This window comes from Dendrobium catenatum, unplaced genomic scaffold, assembly GCF_001605985.2.
Source record: "Dendrobium catenatum unplaced genomic scaffold, ASM160598v2 fragScaff_scaffold_1525, whole genome shotgun sequence".
Classification (NCBI taxonomy): Eukaryota; Viridiplantae; Streptophyta; class Magnoliopsida; order Asparagales; family Orchidaceae; genus Dendrobium; species Dendrobium catenatum.
Genome location: NW_021319987.1, coordinates 63,284 through 79,987, shown reverse-complemented (window position 1 = coordinate 79,987; position 16,704 = coordinate 63,284). Strand labels below are relative to the sequence as shown.

The following is a 16,704-nucleotide window of genomic DNA, read 5'->3' as shown; positions in this document are numbered from 1 at the left end:
CGATGTAGGTAGAGAACCCTTCGGCTGTTCACACTCTCCTAGTGTAGGCAGAGAACCCTTCAGCTGTTCACACTCTCCTAGTGTAGGCAGAGAACCCTTCGGCTGTTCACACTCTCCTAGTGTCGGCAGAGAATCAGATCTTCTTGACAGATCTTCTCACAAGAAATCTAGAAGGACGAGAGAAAAGTATGAAGTAATTACAAATCACAAGTGGAGATTCTTACCTTTGAGTACCAAAGGAATCCTTCACGCTCCAATCGTAAGAATCCTCCTTCAAATAGTCTCTCACACTCTCTCCTTCACTCTCCCTTCAGTTGACACGAAGATCAGTAGGAAAAAAGATTAAGAGATAGTTTTATTTGGACTTTATATAGGAAAGACATGAAAAATTATCCAAAGACTGCTGATTTTCAAGTCTGTACATAGTGGATTGTCCCGTACGATCGTCAGATCGCCCCGTACAAATCTACTTAAATCAGTTGCATACGAACCCAATATATATTGGTATGAACTGACTTCGTACCCGATCATCGTCCCGTATGAACTATATTCGTCTGTTATGAATAGTTATTTCATGGGTTGGTTTTGATAAACTACAAGATATTACCAAAATTTCAAAAGATAGAGCATTTCGTCTTGGGATGAATGGGAGTTCGTCTGGATGAAAATTTTTCAGAGAGCATTTCGTCTTGGGACTAATAGGAGCTCGTATGGACGAAAATTTTCTAGAGAGCATTTCGTCCTGGCATAAATAGAAGTTTGTCTGGACGAAAATTTTCTAGAGAGCATTTCGTCCTAGGACGAATAGAAGTTCGTCTGGACGAAATTTTTTTAGAGAGCATTTTGTCCTGGCACGAACAAGATGAATCGTCTGGACTATTTAGTACAAAGTGAGAATCCAGAGCAGATCGTCTCGGGACGAATTGAGAAATTCGTCTAGACGATCAGGACTTTAAAAAATTTTCTCACTTCCTGTTCGTTCCATTGCTCTTCCATGGGGATTCACTGACTTGATCATCCAGTACGAACAAGGTTCGTCCAGTACGACTAGTGTGATTTTTAAAGATCTCCCCAAGTATGTGTGTGCTAAACATATTTAATTAAAATCATATTCTCTCAAACTCAATTACAATAAAAATTACAAACTTCAATTTATAAACTATCTCATGCTAAATTTTGATTTGAAGTCTTCATTAGTCTGAAGTTCGATTATCCTGAAATGTTAGTCCATACAAGAGCAAAAATAATTTTTCCAAAAAGTGTTAGGAGAAAACAAAGCTTAAAACAATAATATTTGGAATCATCAAAACTATACAAGTTGCAAGAAGTTAAAACATGCAAATAGTAACTCTCTTAAGAAGGTTCACTTTGGGATGGGTTCATCTACAAGATCAGTTTGGGATCCTTCATTTGGGGTGATATCTTTCTACTCTTTTCAACTTGTACTTTCTCTCTTTAGTAAGAAATGGAAATTATCTTATACTATTTTATTCTATGGCCTATTAAACACTTAGTTTTAGACTAATGCTATAAAAACCTATGTAATTACTCATGTAGACTCTTATACTTTAAATTATGAATGGTTGTTTTCAATATCTCTTCCTCTTAATTTAATCTATGTAGTGGAAATGTACACAATTAAAGCTTAGTGTGCTACGTTACCTTGACGAATGAATATTAAAATAATTAGGAGATTTGAATAGAATACTTGCTTTCATAGACATATGATCTTTAGCCTTCTAGGATATATGGAGAAAAAACAGCTATAGGAAGGGCATAGACATATTTTCACATCTTTACAAACCTGATAGAGATCTAAAGATGCACACGCTCTGGTTTAAAAATAATTTAGGAGAGTCTGCTAAAGAAAGTTTAGGATATTTCACTGTTATTAGTCTGAAACACTTCATCTATTAGTATATTCCTTTTCCTCTAACATTCTCATTCTAGATAGAATACAACCCTGATTTTAACACGTGGAGTGTATACATGAAAATTCAATTAAATTTTTATTTTTATTTGTCTTGTCGGCCCAACCGACCCTACCTCGCCTAAGATGAAATTTTTGAATTCGTAGGAGTTCAAAAGCTCGGAGTTAGGTCAATTTTCCCTTTTACTTTTTTTCCGGCCATTTCACTGCTTACTTTCTCTCTAGTTCAGTATTACAGACGCTTCGCTGCAAACAGGTGAATTCATTCGACATTCCATATGGTGCAAAAGTTCATCTCAATGTGCAAACATGTGCAAGAACTTGCAGCGTTTTTATGCGCTTTTGCTGCATATTCACGGGTATCGATACATGGGCGAGTTCTTAAGTTTTAAAAATTAGGTTGTATAGCTTTAAAATTTATGAGTTGCTTTTGTTCATTTTAGCCTCATTTGAGCTAGCTGAATATTTACGTATTCAAACTACTTATCATGATTTAATTGAGTTCAGATATAAAGATATGTTGAGCTTCAAACAAATAATTTATCCGTTCTTACACCTCCTTTACAGTTCCTCTACCGTCTTATATGTCTACGCTCCTTCCACAGTTACTCGTGCCGCGCCTTCTTCATCCTTTGATCCTTAATCTACATTGCTTTCCAACTTGTCGGGTACAGAGCTCGACTTACGAAATTTAAGTGGGTCGGACTAGTAGGCTTAAGCGAGGGTTTTAAGAGGGAAACATAAAAAATGGCGTCGAAAACCCTAGCTCGAACTGGAGCTTCTCTGATCAATCGTCTACTTACCAATTCGCTCAATGCCTCGTGGCAGAGCAACGCGTATGTTCTACCGCAGATCTCTATGAATCCTCCGCTTCCTTGTTTCCTGCCCGAGCCCCTAAACAACAAGAATTTTCAGACGGAAGGATGCAGAAACGCTGAGTCCTTAAAAATGGTTGCTTCTCCTGAGCGGTTTATTTTTCCCTGCGGTCTCCCCTTTCTTCGTTTCTTTATCGAGGATGGTAAGATCCTTTTTGTGCTTGCTTCAAATGTCTATTTTCCTACTTATATTTTTACCTCTTGAGTTTGAATTTGCTGTTTGGCATGATTCGATGCGCTTGTGCTGGATATTTTTCTAGGTTTTGAGAGATTGCTTCATGTTGATGCTTCTTTGGATGTATTTTTCATAAAACCCCTGTTGGAAAATGGAAATGAAATAATTTTGGAAAAATTAGAGCTTTTGAACTCATAGGTACCTGCTTTTCTTAGTTAATGAAATCAGTGTTGGGCGTTTTTGTCCGAATTGATGTAAAGTGACATTTATATTTACCAAAAGTTCGTGTTTTATACAAATAAGTATAGCACAGTTCTTTACACTGAGATTCATCTATTATATTCTGCTTTTTTATTGTTTCTTTGTTCTTTCTCCAGGATTTATCAATCTTTCAAATAGACATTGCAGAAAAACTTATTTAGTCATTAAACGCACTCCATCTAGTGTTCCTAATTATGTCATGTTTATATTAATTATCAACATTAATTTTTTTTTTCGGTATTGGTTACAAAGATGCCTAGAAAAAAATTTAGGTTCATGATTTTTGTAGATGAAATATTTTAATATTGGGTGAGACCTCTATTTGAATACATGAAAAGTTAGAGCAATGAAGAGAATGGTTAGATGATAAGGGAATAGGTTTATTAGAGCAAAGAATGAGTTATAATATGTAGGTTCAGTTTTTTTTGATATTTTTTGTTATCAAAGAATATTTCTTGAGAATAATGTGATACATAATTGTGAGATTTCAAGTATTGATGTAAAGAGATTGCTTCATGTTGATACACACACATGTCAACTTTGAGGGTACTTGTCAATAAGTTTATTATTTATGGCCTAGAGTTTGTTTATTATTACTTCTATATGAAGATAAATGTTTTGATCATCTTTAATATGAGTAATATTTTATTTGATAAAAGATTGGATCTATAGGTGCTTTGTTATTTATTTTTATATTTTTTGAAGAAATGCAAATTGCATTAAGAGCAAGGAAAATAAAAACTATTACAAACTAGAAAGAAAATAAAGCTACTAGGCATCCCTTTTTTAACATTGAGAAAGGAAGCACTATTAAAAAACTACAAAGCATAAGAAAAATTTATTTGTGAATTAGAAAATATCATAATGAAAATAAGATCCACTACTCCTTACTTTGAACCAATGAGGGTGTTGGGGACACCAAATTTTGAACAACCCAATAGGTTTTTTGTATCCTAGAGTTCCAAACCAGGTAAAAAGTGAAAACTAGGAGTCTCAAATTCCATTAATCTAATTCCACAATGCAAATAAAAAACTAAGCTAATATCCTCAATACCTATTGTCACAATAGAGCCAAAAGCTTGAGATCCATACACGGTAAAGTAGTCTTCCCCTTAGCTGATAAATCCATGCTCAAGGAAAGACAACAACTCTCCAAAAAGACAACTATGACCTAAAAAACAAATGCTGTGGCCATATTAAAAAACAAGAACTTCTCAGCTTCTAAAGTTCATGTACCTGATGTATCCCCAATCTCCAAGCCTTCTACAAACAGGCCTGGAACAACAAAGAAAAAATCACAAGAAACCATAAGCTTTGATGGAATGAGATCCCACTTCAAGCCCTCATCAGAATATCTTGGAAGTCCCAAATTGACTTCCTTGTAAACTCCAATCAAAGGCAGCCAAATGAGTGCAATAATGCTGACATTCAAAACCAAATATGCAAGAACCATAACCTGTACTCCCTTAAAAGTAGATGAAAGTTTGATTCCACTATCCACTTTATTAATCTTTTGAATATACTCAAACTTCTTAGTTTTACTGGACATAACAGCTAAGATATCTCTTATCTTAGCCATTTTCTGATCTAAGAGTTTCATAAAGGAGACATCAAAAACTTCACCACCACCACCAACAACAACAACATCAAGCCTTTGTCCCACTACGTGGGGTTGGTTACATGAATCCTTTTTCTCCAATGTGTTCTATTAACAGTCAAATTATTGTTTAAATCTAATAAAGAAATATCATTTCTAATATTTTCTAACCAAGTTTTTTAGGTCTACCTCTACCTTTCTTAACATAATTCAAATCTAATACCTTAACTTTCCTAACCGGGTCATCGGAAGGCCTCTGTTTTATGTTACCAAACCATCTAAGGCAATTCTCTCTAATCTTATCTTCCACTGGAGCTACTCCAACCTTTTCACGTATATGTTTATTTCGTATTTTGTCTCTAAGGGTAAATCCACTCATCCACTTGAGCATCCTCATCTCTACAACACTTAACTTAGTATTATGCTTCTCTTTTAATGAACAACATTCGGCACCATAAAGCATTACAGGTCTCACCACCATCTTATAAAATTTTCCTTTAAATTTGAGGGGGACTTTTCTATCACACAGTAAGACCGATGAATTCCTCCACTTCAACTATCCAACTTGAATTCTACTAGTAATATCTCCATCTATTTCACCATTACTTTGAACAATTCGGTAGATCCAAGTTATCTAAAACGTGTACTCTTATTAATGACTTGATCGCCCAAAGTCACAATCCCCTCACTTGGTTTATTGCTACTAAAATTATACTCCATATATTCAGTTTTAGATTTACTCAAGCGAAAACTTTTAGACTCTAAGGTTGACCTCCATAATTCATGTTTACCTTCAACTCCCTTTCTAGTCTTATCAATAAGAAGAATATCATCAGCAAAAAGCATACACCAAGGTACATCCTCTTGCAAATGTCTAGTGAGAACATCCATGACTAAAGCAAAAAGATATGGGCTTAAGGTTGATCCTTGATGTAATCCAACCAAAATAGGAAAATACTTGTTCAAACCACCTTGTGTTTGAACACAAGTAATAGCTCTAACATACATATCTTTAATGATTTGAATATAAGCATTATTAACTCCTTTCTTTTCAAGAACTCTCAAGAGCACTTCTCTTTGAACTTTATTATATGCTTTCTTTAAATTAATAAATATAATATGTAGACCCTCTCTATTATCTCTATATTTCTCCTTCAAACCTCTCAATAAATGTATGGCTTCCATAATAGACCTACCCAACATGAATCGAAATTGATTAGCATCACCGCAACCTACGCTCTATAACTCGCTACCATAGTTTTGAAGTATGACACATTAACTTAATTCCTCTATAATTTGCATAATCCTGTGCATCACCTTTATTCTTAAAAAATGGAATCAACACACTCATTCTCTACTCATATAGCTTCTTTTTAGTCTTCAAAACATTATTAAAAACTTAAGTAATCTATGAAATTCCTTCATCTCCTATGCATTTCTACACCTCTATTGGAATATCATCTGGTCCAATAGTTTTTCCACACTTCATTTTCTTTAAAGCCTCTATAACTTCGGTTTTTACTAATACGACAATAAAAACAAAAATCTTTATTATCATTTAGGGTGCTAAGGTTACTAAAGTCAGTCGTATTTTCACATTGTTCATTAAAAAGTTTAGCAAATATCTCATCCACCTTTGTTAAATATCATCTTCTAAGAAAAATACTTTTTGATCTTCTTCCTAAATATATTTCACATGAACTAGATGTTTACTCTTCCTATCTCTTTGTTTGGCTAACTTATACATATATATTTCTCCCTCCTTAGTATCTAATCTAATATATTATGTAAATCATTAAAAGCTAAAACTTTGTATCGCACTATCGCATACTGCTTTCTTAGATTCCTTACGTGCCTCATTATAACTTTTCGAATTATCATAATTTTTATATTTAAACCAATTTTTATAACAAGTCTTCTTATTTTTTATCTTTTGTTGCACATTTGGATTCCACAACCAATTATTTTTACTATTAGGAGATTTTCCCTTTAATACTCCAAGCACTTCTTTTATAATATTCTTGTATGTGTAAAGGTACAAGAGAGTCAATCAGCACTATCACCATATCTTCCAAAATTTAAAAGCCTAAATGCCGTTACTATTGAATAGTCGCAAAAAATTTAACATTATGTAAAACATACATCGTTGAGTTATTGGATTTCCTTAAACCATAAAATAATATTTGTTGAGCATCAGAAGATTGTATAATATTGAAAATGCAGGGTAACTCTAATAAAATAATTGATATATTTCAGTGTCACATTGATTCTTTAGAAAATTTTTAATGAATACCAATTAATGTACTTTGATTGAAATCTTGACAGTGACAAGAGAGAATCCCTTGTCTATTAAGATAACACCTGATTCCAATACCAGTGGAGCTAATCGAAGGTCCTAGTGGCTAGATGTGTTGCATTGAATTGCACGATCTAGGTCTGATAATGCAATTTTCGGCGTAGATTTATCCAACCTATTGACATATGCTTGCTTGGGTATTGGAACTAATCGAAGGTCCTAGTGGCTAGATGTGTTGCATTGAATTGCACGATCTAGGTCTGATAATGCAATTTTCGGCGTAGATTTGTCCAACCTATTGACATATGCTTGCTTGGGTTTGATCCTCTACATATACGAGACAAAGTTGATACGACTCATAATGGAACCTTGCCATTCTTGGTCTAATTTGTCTATTCTTTCCAACGATCCATACCATTTCTATCAGCAATGGTTATTAGGCAATGAGGTTTTGGTCGACTTTAAGCGTACATCATATGCTAAATATGCTTGACAATAGAAGAAAAAACTTACAAAAAATGCAAAATGTAAAGAAGATTCATGCAGGTTAATGCATGTGTTTGTTGCCTCACCTCTCATAACATCATGATTGTCCTGTGTTATGAAATATTAAATATCTCAAAACTAGAGATCATTCGGACAGCCTAAGATTACTTATTATCCTTTGATATCTACGATGGGTGTGGTTATTTTTGAATCTTAATTGAAGGGTCATCACCAAATCAAGGCCTCTATTTTCAAAGCAATATACTCAAATAAAAATGATTGATTTAGTTATTGCAATTCATAACCAATGAAGTACTTAAACAAATAAATTATCTTCAGCCATCATGAGAGATACTCCAAAGTTCTCGTCATATAAATAATTTGCTATACTATGATAATAGAATAACTGGAAGTGTTTAGTTATATCATTAATTCTCTATATTATAAAGATGAATATATTTCTAGATAAATTATGATCGTTTTAATTACCAAAAAAATCAAAATTAGATTGGATTCTTACTAGAAAAATGCTCCCTTAGATTCCCACTTAAATACAAGCATTCTTCCTAATTATGGGTACCCCTAATTTGATGGATTGCCGCCATCATCTTTGCTCCCTAAGTCTAAGAAATAAGTTCCAAGCACCAGCTTGAGGCCCCTTTATACTTCACCTTGCTTGTTTTTGGTGTTGGGTATAATGTTAGATTATCTTTGTTGGTGGTAATTTATTCATCCAAAGTCGAGCTTTCATAAACCAAGTCAAGCCTAGCCCCTTTAAAAATATAAAATTTCAGACATATAAAAGCCTAACAATTTAAGCAATAGTTAGTTATTTGTGTTTAGAGCTTCCATTCGTCCACCCTCTACCCTAAATTGTTTAAGGTGACAATTTTAAGTTTTAGTAAAACTCTTAAAGATCTAATTTTATACTTAGTGTATCCATATGATTACACATGGAAATATTATGCTAATAAATATGTGACAAACTCCCTTTTGATTGTAAATTGTGCACTTGACTCATGGTAACTAGATGAAGGGACAAACTCGGACGTGCTCCATGGGTAAGCCTACGAGTTTTGAGTAATAAGGCCCTACTAGGAAATGATGCTCCTTGTTGGAAGCGGTTGGCCTTAAAATTGGCTTCTTTGCTGAGTTTTTCCCCTATGTTTATAAGGTTTCCTTATACAACGCAATGTATGGTTGCTAACATGAAATTTTCAGCCAGGATGGGTTCTCTGTCATTTGACTAAGTAATGTAAGGTCCATGAATACACAATATGAAACCATAGGATATTGATTGAGCTTGTTATCTTTCTCTTATCATATGCTCCTAACCAGTGGTATTGCACTTTAGTCCAAGAATTAAGGATCACAACAAAGCATTATAGATCTTATAGTTTAGCTTTAATCAGAAATTAGCTTATAATTAACCTTGTAAGTTTGTTCCATCAAACCTCTCAGAAGTAAGGATTTTTATTTAATCTCTCTCTTAAATTAATACTCTTATTTTTCTTGTGATAGTTGAATTAATAATTTAACTTAATTTATGGATAAAAATATCATTTGAATTTAAGTTTTGGATTAAATTGAATCAATTTTTAGTAGCTGGGGGACTAAATTGGGGCAATGCAAATTCTGGAATTAAATTCGAGATTAATCAATAGTCGGGGGACTATTTTGAGCTTTTACACTTTAAATTTAAGAACTTATTTATTTGAATTAAATTGTAATCTTATTCCTATGAGGAGCAATTTAAGTGTTAATATTTGGCTAAAATCAATAAATGAATCACATTTGAGGCAATATTCCCACTTATTTTTCCTGACCTATGGATTCGTCTCTTTTTCCAAGTTCCCCAAACACAACTCCCAATATTTGGAAAGATGATGATATACATATATGCTTGATGTTGTCATTTTCTTATTGTGAGACTGACTTCATTCCATTTTCTTTTACCCTTCTATGAAGTATGCCCATCTCTTCTTAGACGTCTGAACATTTTTCTATTTTACAAGGTTTAAAATTGCGTAACTGCGCCTCGAGGCGGTTTTCGTCCGTGAGGCGAGGCGTAAGCCTCGAGGCGGTCTGAGGCGTAAGCCTCACTAACACAGAATTGCGTAAATGAAAAATTAAGGATTTTAGCAGGAAAATAATAGCAATAATGGAAAATAAGAAAGTAGATGCAATAAAATTATGTCTCAAAGTACAAAAACACAAAATATCAGTTTATCAAAACTCCCAAAATACAAAAAACACATAAAATGAAGTCATATCCCATCACAAAATATCAGTCTTCAAGTGAATCTTCTTCTCCAATTGTATCTATGAATGCCATGTCATCTTCATCTTCAACATGGCTCACTTTTCTCTTCCCTGTTCATTAAAAGAAAAGAATATTAGCATATTAATTGGATGAACCACTCATTATCAAGCAGACTGGCAGAGAACATATACCTTTACTTGCAGAGCTAGTAGATGTGTGTACTGCGCAAGGTGTCCAATAGAGGTGTGTCCTCTTCTCCATCAACATCTGACCAGCTGCTTTGTATGCACTGGCATTATCAGTCACTACCTGGACAACCAACTGCTCTCCAATCTCCTCAATAACTCCATCAAGTAAATTAAAAATGAATGTAGCATTCTTCACCTCATCAGAAGCTTCAACAGATCTTAAGAACACTGTACCATAGGGATTGTTGACAAGGATGTTTATCAAACTCCTACTCTTCATGTCAGACCATCCATCTGACATTATAGTCACACCTGTCTCAATCCATGTCCTTTTAATCTCACCAATGCTTCGCTCGGTGTTCTGCAACTCCTCTTTTAAAATCCAAGTGCGCAACTCATACATAGAAGGTGCTTTCAACCCTCTTCCATACAATCCTACAGACCGCATCATACTGAAGTAGGCAGGCGATGTAGCAACATTAAATGGTATTGCATTTTCAAAAAAAAACCTCCCAATGTCCATGCAAACCTGTCGCCGACCCTCTCTAGTACCAGCTGCAGGCATCATCTCTGCTTCTCCTCTATCTGCTCCTGCAGTAGTCATGTACTGATCCATAGGACCCCGTGCACCTCTATTATGTATAGTGGAGGAAGAGCCCTTTCCACTCTCGCTCCCAAAATAGGCACCTTGGTCGACCCTTTCATCAAATTGCTGCTGTTGTAAGTGTTTGACAGTGGTAGTTTTCTTCATGTAAGCACTTATTTCTTCCTTTCACATTGTCCGGCACTTTTGCACAAGGTGCTACGTTCTTGTGAGAGCATGATAAGTGCTCCTTCATGCGGGTTACTCCGCCCTTCACAACTTTCTCACAAAAATTGCACTTTAAATAGACATAGCTCTTCTCTCCGCCGCCAATGTCAACTTGTACACTATACTTCCAAGAAGGGTCCCTCCGCAATGACGTATTCGTCTTTTCTTTACCTCTAACCATGTCTCCTAAAGCAAAAAATCAAATACACTAAAAAAAAATAAAAAAAACTCAATTGCGCAACAGAGGCGCGCCTCAGCTTCCATGAGGCGTACGCCTCACCACTGCCTCCTATTGCGTATGCCTTGAGGCGTTTTTTTCAGGAATTGCGCAGAGGCGCGCCTCTTATTGCGCAATTTTAAACCATGCTATTTTATCATTCACATTTTTGTATGCCATCGGCTGCATTTGTGTGAGAATTTTTTTTTTGTCCTACATTTTTCTTAAGCTCATCGTAATGTTCGGTCATTTTTTTTATAGAAATTTGTGATGCAACAAGCGTGCTTACTGATTGCCTATACTCAGTGTCTACTGTTTCCGTAAAAAAGTACAAACAAACTATCTAATTAGGAGTTAACATTGCATGCAACATTGAACAATAATCAATGAATTATTATTCATAAAGAAGAATTTACAAGTTAGGATATGGCTAATTATAATGAGTTGATGATAACATGTTCGAATACTTTGTATTACGCGGCTAGTTTTGTCTACTGCTTGAGGGATATTAATCTTGGTTGCTATTGACACTTCCTCGAGGTTTTTTACTTGTAAACTCTATAATGCATCTTTTCTATATACTACTGTTTCTTGATTGTCTTATTTCCGCTCGTCAGGTCATGCATTTTTTATACTTATGATTTTTTATTATTTTCCTGTAATTTTGTTCTTGTTTCTTTTAACTTTTTATGGCCCTGGATGCCATATTTGTTAACCTATTGCCTGTTTTATTTTTAATTTTTTCAGGCCCTGATGCTTTACAGAATGAGGGAATGAACCTACTTCCTAAAAGAACCTACCAGCCCAGCACCATCAAGCGGAAGAGGACTCATGGTTACCTTGCAAGGTCTTTCCTTCCATCCCTCTTGCAATCCCTCTTTATCCTTCCTTCCCTTTTATCATGACCGACAGCTTCTTCATTTAAGAACTTATAAAAACTTAGGAATATTCATCCAATAATCAAATGCATTTAAATTATAAATATAAAATATATGTCCAGATATTCTGATGAAAAATATATTAGGATGGGCTTCAAAATTGCTAGATTTGTGTGAGCCGTATACAACATTAATCTTAACACATCCAAGAATTTTATAGTCAATTATGTTGCATTGTGCATCAGGATCTCCTACACAATCTCTTTCCTTTACATTTTTTTCATTGATCTTTGTTATATGAAAAGATAACTATGATTTTGATTATGCACTCTATTAGAGTTTTAAACCTTGAATTAAATTTTTTTAGTTTTTGAGTGGATTTGATTATTTTGATTAGTGAAATAAATGAATTAAACCTGCTTGTTACTGGGCTTCTTTATGCTTTCTGTTCATTATTGTTTTCTAACATGTTTGATCATTGCATAAATTATTATAAAGTAGGTGAAGCTTAATTGATTTTCTCAACGCAGTAAAAAAATAAAGATGGTGTAGATGATTGTTAATGTACATTTTTATTGTAGATTTAGTAGCTACATTACATATATAACCAGGCATATACGTAAACATTGCTTGTTGTATTCTGATGAGCTGTAAAAGTGGATTTCGCCTAAAATGGATGATAATTCTCTTTTGCAAACAGCAAACTGTGCACTAAAGAAATACACCATGGTATTTCATTTGAGTGAATCTTATGTATATTTGTTGATTATCTGTGCAAATTCCCATCTCATTTTTCAGCACTAGGGCAGGAAAATTCAAGAACTTACTTGTATATAAAACTATTTTTTTTTATTTTTTTATTTTTTATTTTTTTAAGTAGATATTGGCACAACTCACAAATTCATTTACTGTCCCTCAATTTTTTTTCTTTAGTTATAATGCCACTTTGTCTCGGTAGAGAACTTTTATTTGGTCCGGTCACAAGACATAGCTCCACATTCGGCCGCCAGTAGAATCGCGCTACGTGTTCTCACTATTTATCACACGCCCCGATAACCCGACCCGGAACGGACCCAGGATGGCTTGGTATTTCTCGATTTTGCTAGGTATTGCTCGGTATTGCTAGGTATTGGTTGATTTTGCTTGGCAATAACCAATACCGAGTTGTACCTAGAAAAACTCGGTACAACTCGGTACAACTCGGTATTACTCGGTATTTGCTCGGTATTGGTCTTCACAGAGCGGTATTTCTCATTATTGTCATGCAATACCTAGCAATACCGAGCAATACCGAGTAATACCTCGCAATACGTGAACATAGCATTCCCAGGATCTGGTCCGGGTCAATTCGTCGGGCCGCGCGGTAGAGAGTAAGAGCACGTGGCGACATGTTATTGGCGGCCGAACGTAGCTCTACGTCCGGTCAAAGGACATAATAATTGTTCCTCGGTAGATGATAAGGACTCTAGAGGCTTCCATGAATTACAGTTGTTGATATCTAAGTAGAACCCAGAAACAGATTGCGGGAACTGTGATAGGCCAAGCATGAGAATTCAAATAGAAGTTGCTAATATATATAAAAACTGTGACATAGACATAAAATCAACAATTGCTTTTTCTTGTTAGCTGTGGCTAACTAGAAAGTTTGTATAGGTATAGAGATTTGTTGGCATCATTAAACCATATGAGCTTTTCTAATGTTTTATTTTTAATTTATTTATTCATGCACAGAAAAGCTACCAAAGGTGGGCGGAAGGTCATTGCCCGAAGGTTGGCCAAAGGTCGAGCAAGGATCGCAGTGTAGCACCCATTTGATTCTTGAGACTTGCATTAGCATTAGAAAACTAAAAGCACAAAAAAGTGGACAAACATGTATGGGTAACACCCTTTTGATTTGGGTTAATGATTTCTTTTAGTTACTAAATCAAGCTTTGTAATTCTCTTCTGTGAGCTCTGACCACAAATCATAATAATTCCTAGCTATGTGTTGCAATATCGCATTTGTAGTTTTAAAAAAAAAATGCATTTGTAGTTAGTACTCACTAAAATATTGTTATTGTTGCTATTACAAAATTATGTTGCTGTTGCATTCTATTGGTTGATCCCACAAATTTCCTAACCCTTCAATAGATTGATTATCGTTGAGTGCCTTTTAAAGTTTATCTTTAAGTTTCCATATAGTTCTCGTAATTGGTTAATTTTTTTCTCATTACAGCATTACATTGGTAAGAAGGCTTGCCTAGAGCAATAGTTTGGTTATTTCTATTATGATGAGTAGATTATGAGTAGATGACTTGAACAATTGGGTTAATGTATAGATCGAGAGAAAAGTAGAACCCTACACAGAATGCTACACAAATGACTTATGTCGAATGCCATCTTCCGATTGGTTGAAGGTGGGCGAGGCCGAAAGGGATAATTGAATAGGAGATCAGGCTTGGGTGCCCCTGTTGGCAAGTGTTGAGATGAGGGGATTAACGACTAGAAGGCTAGTAACTATCCGGGTACTTATGTGAGAGATCTTGGATGTGACGCATAGGTTTAACATTTGGTTCTATTTGTTCGACAACATTGAAAAGTGATAAATATTAAAATTTGAATTTTGAACTCATTTGCATGTGTTTGAAAGTGTTTTAATGCTTGGAAAATATTATATTTTAGAATGAGTCACAAGAGTTTGTAGTAGATTTTCATAAAATCTGAGAAGTGTTATTATTTAAGCGTCCTGATGTTGATTGTCTGAGTGCATTAGTATTGTAATATTAGGTGTTTAATAGCGACATTGAAGTGCTAGTCTCAAATTTTAAGAAAAATGAACCATCATCGTAGTGCTAGCTAGTTAGTACCTTCACAGCATTAGGCTGCCACTAACTATTCTTTAAGTATAAAATAAATCCATTTTTCTATTCCATTTCGTCAAATCGTAGTAGCCGCATAGAGAGAGAAAAAGAGGGATTTGGAGGCTTTTCGGAATTAGAAAATTTGTTTTTAGTCGCTTCGGGGATGTTTTAGTTGTCGACCCAGTTGAAAAAATTGTACGGGTCAAGGTAAGTAACATTATACTTATCTCAATTATTAAAAATATGAAAATTTTTTGAATTCTTTTATTAAATTTCTCTTTTTGTTATTGAAAAATGTGGATATTTTTGTATTGAAAAAGATATCATCTCTTAATTCTTTATAAGTTACAGTAATTGATATTATGAATGCTTTTAATTTTTTTTCTAAGGATTTCACATGGTATTTCGGAATTTAGGCAATTTTTATTGAATAGAAATTATTATGGACTTTGAAAAATATTGCTGTAGTATGATTAAAGTTTTCAAAATATTGTTTTACATAATCATTGATAATTAAGTTATGTTTTAAAACTATGGATTTTTTCTTAATAAAGATTTTTGTTGCCTGTAATTATAGAGAAATGTACAATTATGAAATGTGTATAATTATGCCTAAATTTTTACAGTATAATGATTTGATAAAATATGTGATTAAATATGTCTGTTTGGAGAAGGGGTCAAAATTCATTGAGATTAAGTATGTAATTGAGAATAGGAGATATAAGGGGCCAAAATTCGTGAGATTTTATGTTTAATAAGGATTGAGAGATATAAGAGGTTAGAATCCTTTGAGATTCTAACTGAGTTAGGGAATCTAGTGCCTCCAAGGCATGTTCTGGTGGATATAAGGCATGTTCTAGCAGCTTTAAGCTATGTTCTAGCAGCTATAAGTCATGTTCTAGTGCCTATGAGCTTATTCTAGTGTTATAAGCACAAGCGTTATAAGGGGCGAGAATACTTTGTAATTCTTTTTGGGTCTGGAGAAAACTATTATGCGCTACTCTGTCATATAAATTTTAATTATTGAATTACTCAATAGTTTTATTTTAATATTTAAATCCATATCATGCTCTTATTATTGCATAATGATTCATTATATTGCATTTAATTGCTTCTAAATATTTAATAAAAGAAATATTTTGAAATTTATATAAGTGTTTGTAGCCTGTTGAGCTGTTATAGCTCATAGTGCTTTTTCTTCTGATTTTTTGAATTTGGGAAAGAGAAGAAGTTGGTTGATTAGTAATTCAGGATTTGATATGAGTTTATAGTTATTTTTCTATTTTGATTAATGTACAATCATGATTAATTTTTAGATGTTTATTTTATTCTCTATGCTATAGCCATATATTGTAGTTTATATCATGTATATACATTTAGATGAAATGAAAAAAATATTGTAGATGAGTTAATTTTTAGTATTTTGGATGTTTTAGAAGCTCTATAGTCTTTTGTTTATTTAAAATCAGTATTAGGTGAGAATTTGAAATATTTTTAAAATTAGATCTTGGGATATACTTGTCATAGTTCAACGTGATTGGAATCCTATTGGGTAGGATTGTGACAAGTTTTTTGTTGTATCTGAGCAATAGTTTTATTAATCGTAAAATAGAGTTATAAAAATTGATCTATAAGTAAACTAGGGAAATTTTAGTTTATCTGGGAGTTCATTGTTATTTTTTTTCATAAGCATGTATGTTCATTTGCATATTCTGTATGATTATGGATCCACCATACCTAGACATGACATATATACAAAATGTCAGTCAGACAACTTATGTACAAATTATTACGTTGAGAGTAAGTATTGATACACTTTTGTTGTTTGGTAGTTTGATAGCCCATATGATGGCTGAGGCATATAGTAAGGTTCTTAGTGTTAGATCT

At 33.9% G+C, this 16,704-nt stretch overlaps 1 protein-coding gene across 1 annotated transcript; it reads left to right on the top strand.

The window, feature by feature from the left end:
* Window positions 1–2,466: 2,466 nt before the first annotated feature.
* Window positions 2,467–14,071, top strand: LOC110098849. Its single transcript, XM_020825787.2, has 3 exons — window positions 2,467–2,948; window positions 11,847–11,946; window positions 13,709–14,071. Exons 1-3 carry the CDS (start codon window positions 2,678–2,680, stop codon window positions 13,779–13,781), a joined length of 444 nt encoding a protein of 147 aa, XP_020681446.1. The 5' UTR covers window positions 2,467–2,677; the 3' UTR covers window positions 13,782–14,071.
* The last annotated feature ends 2,633 nt before the right edge of the window (window positions 14,072–16,704 follow it).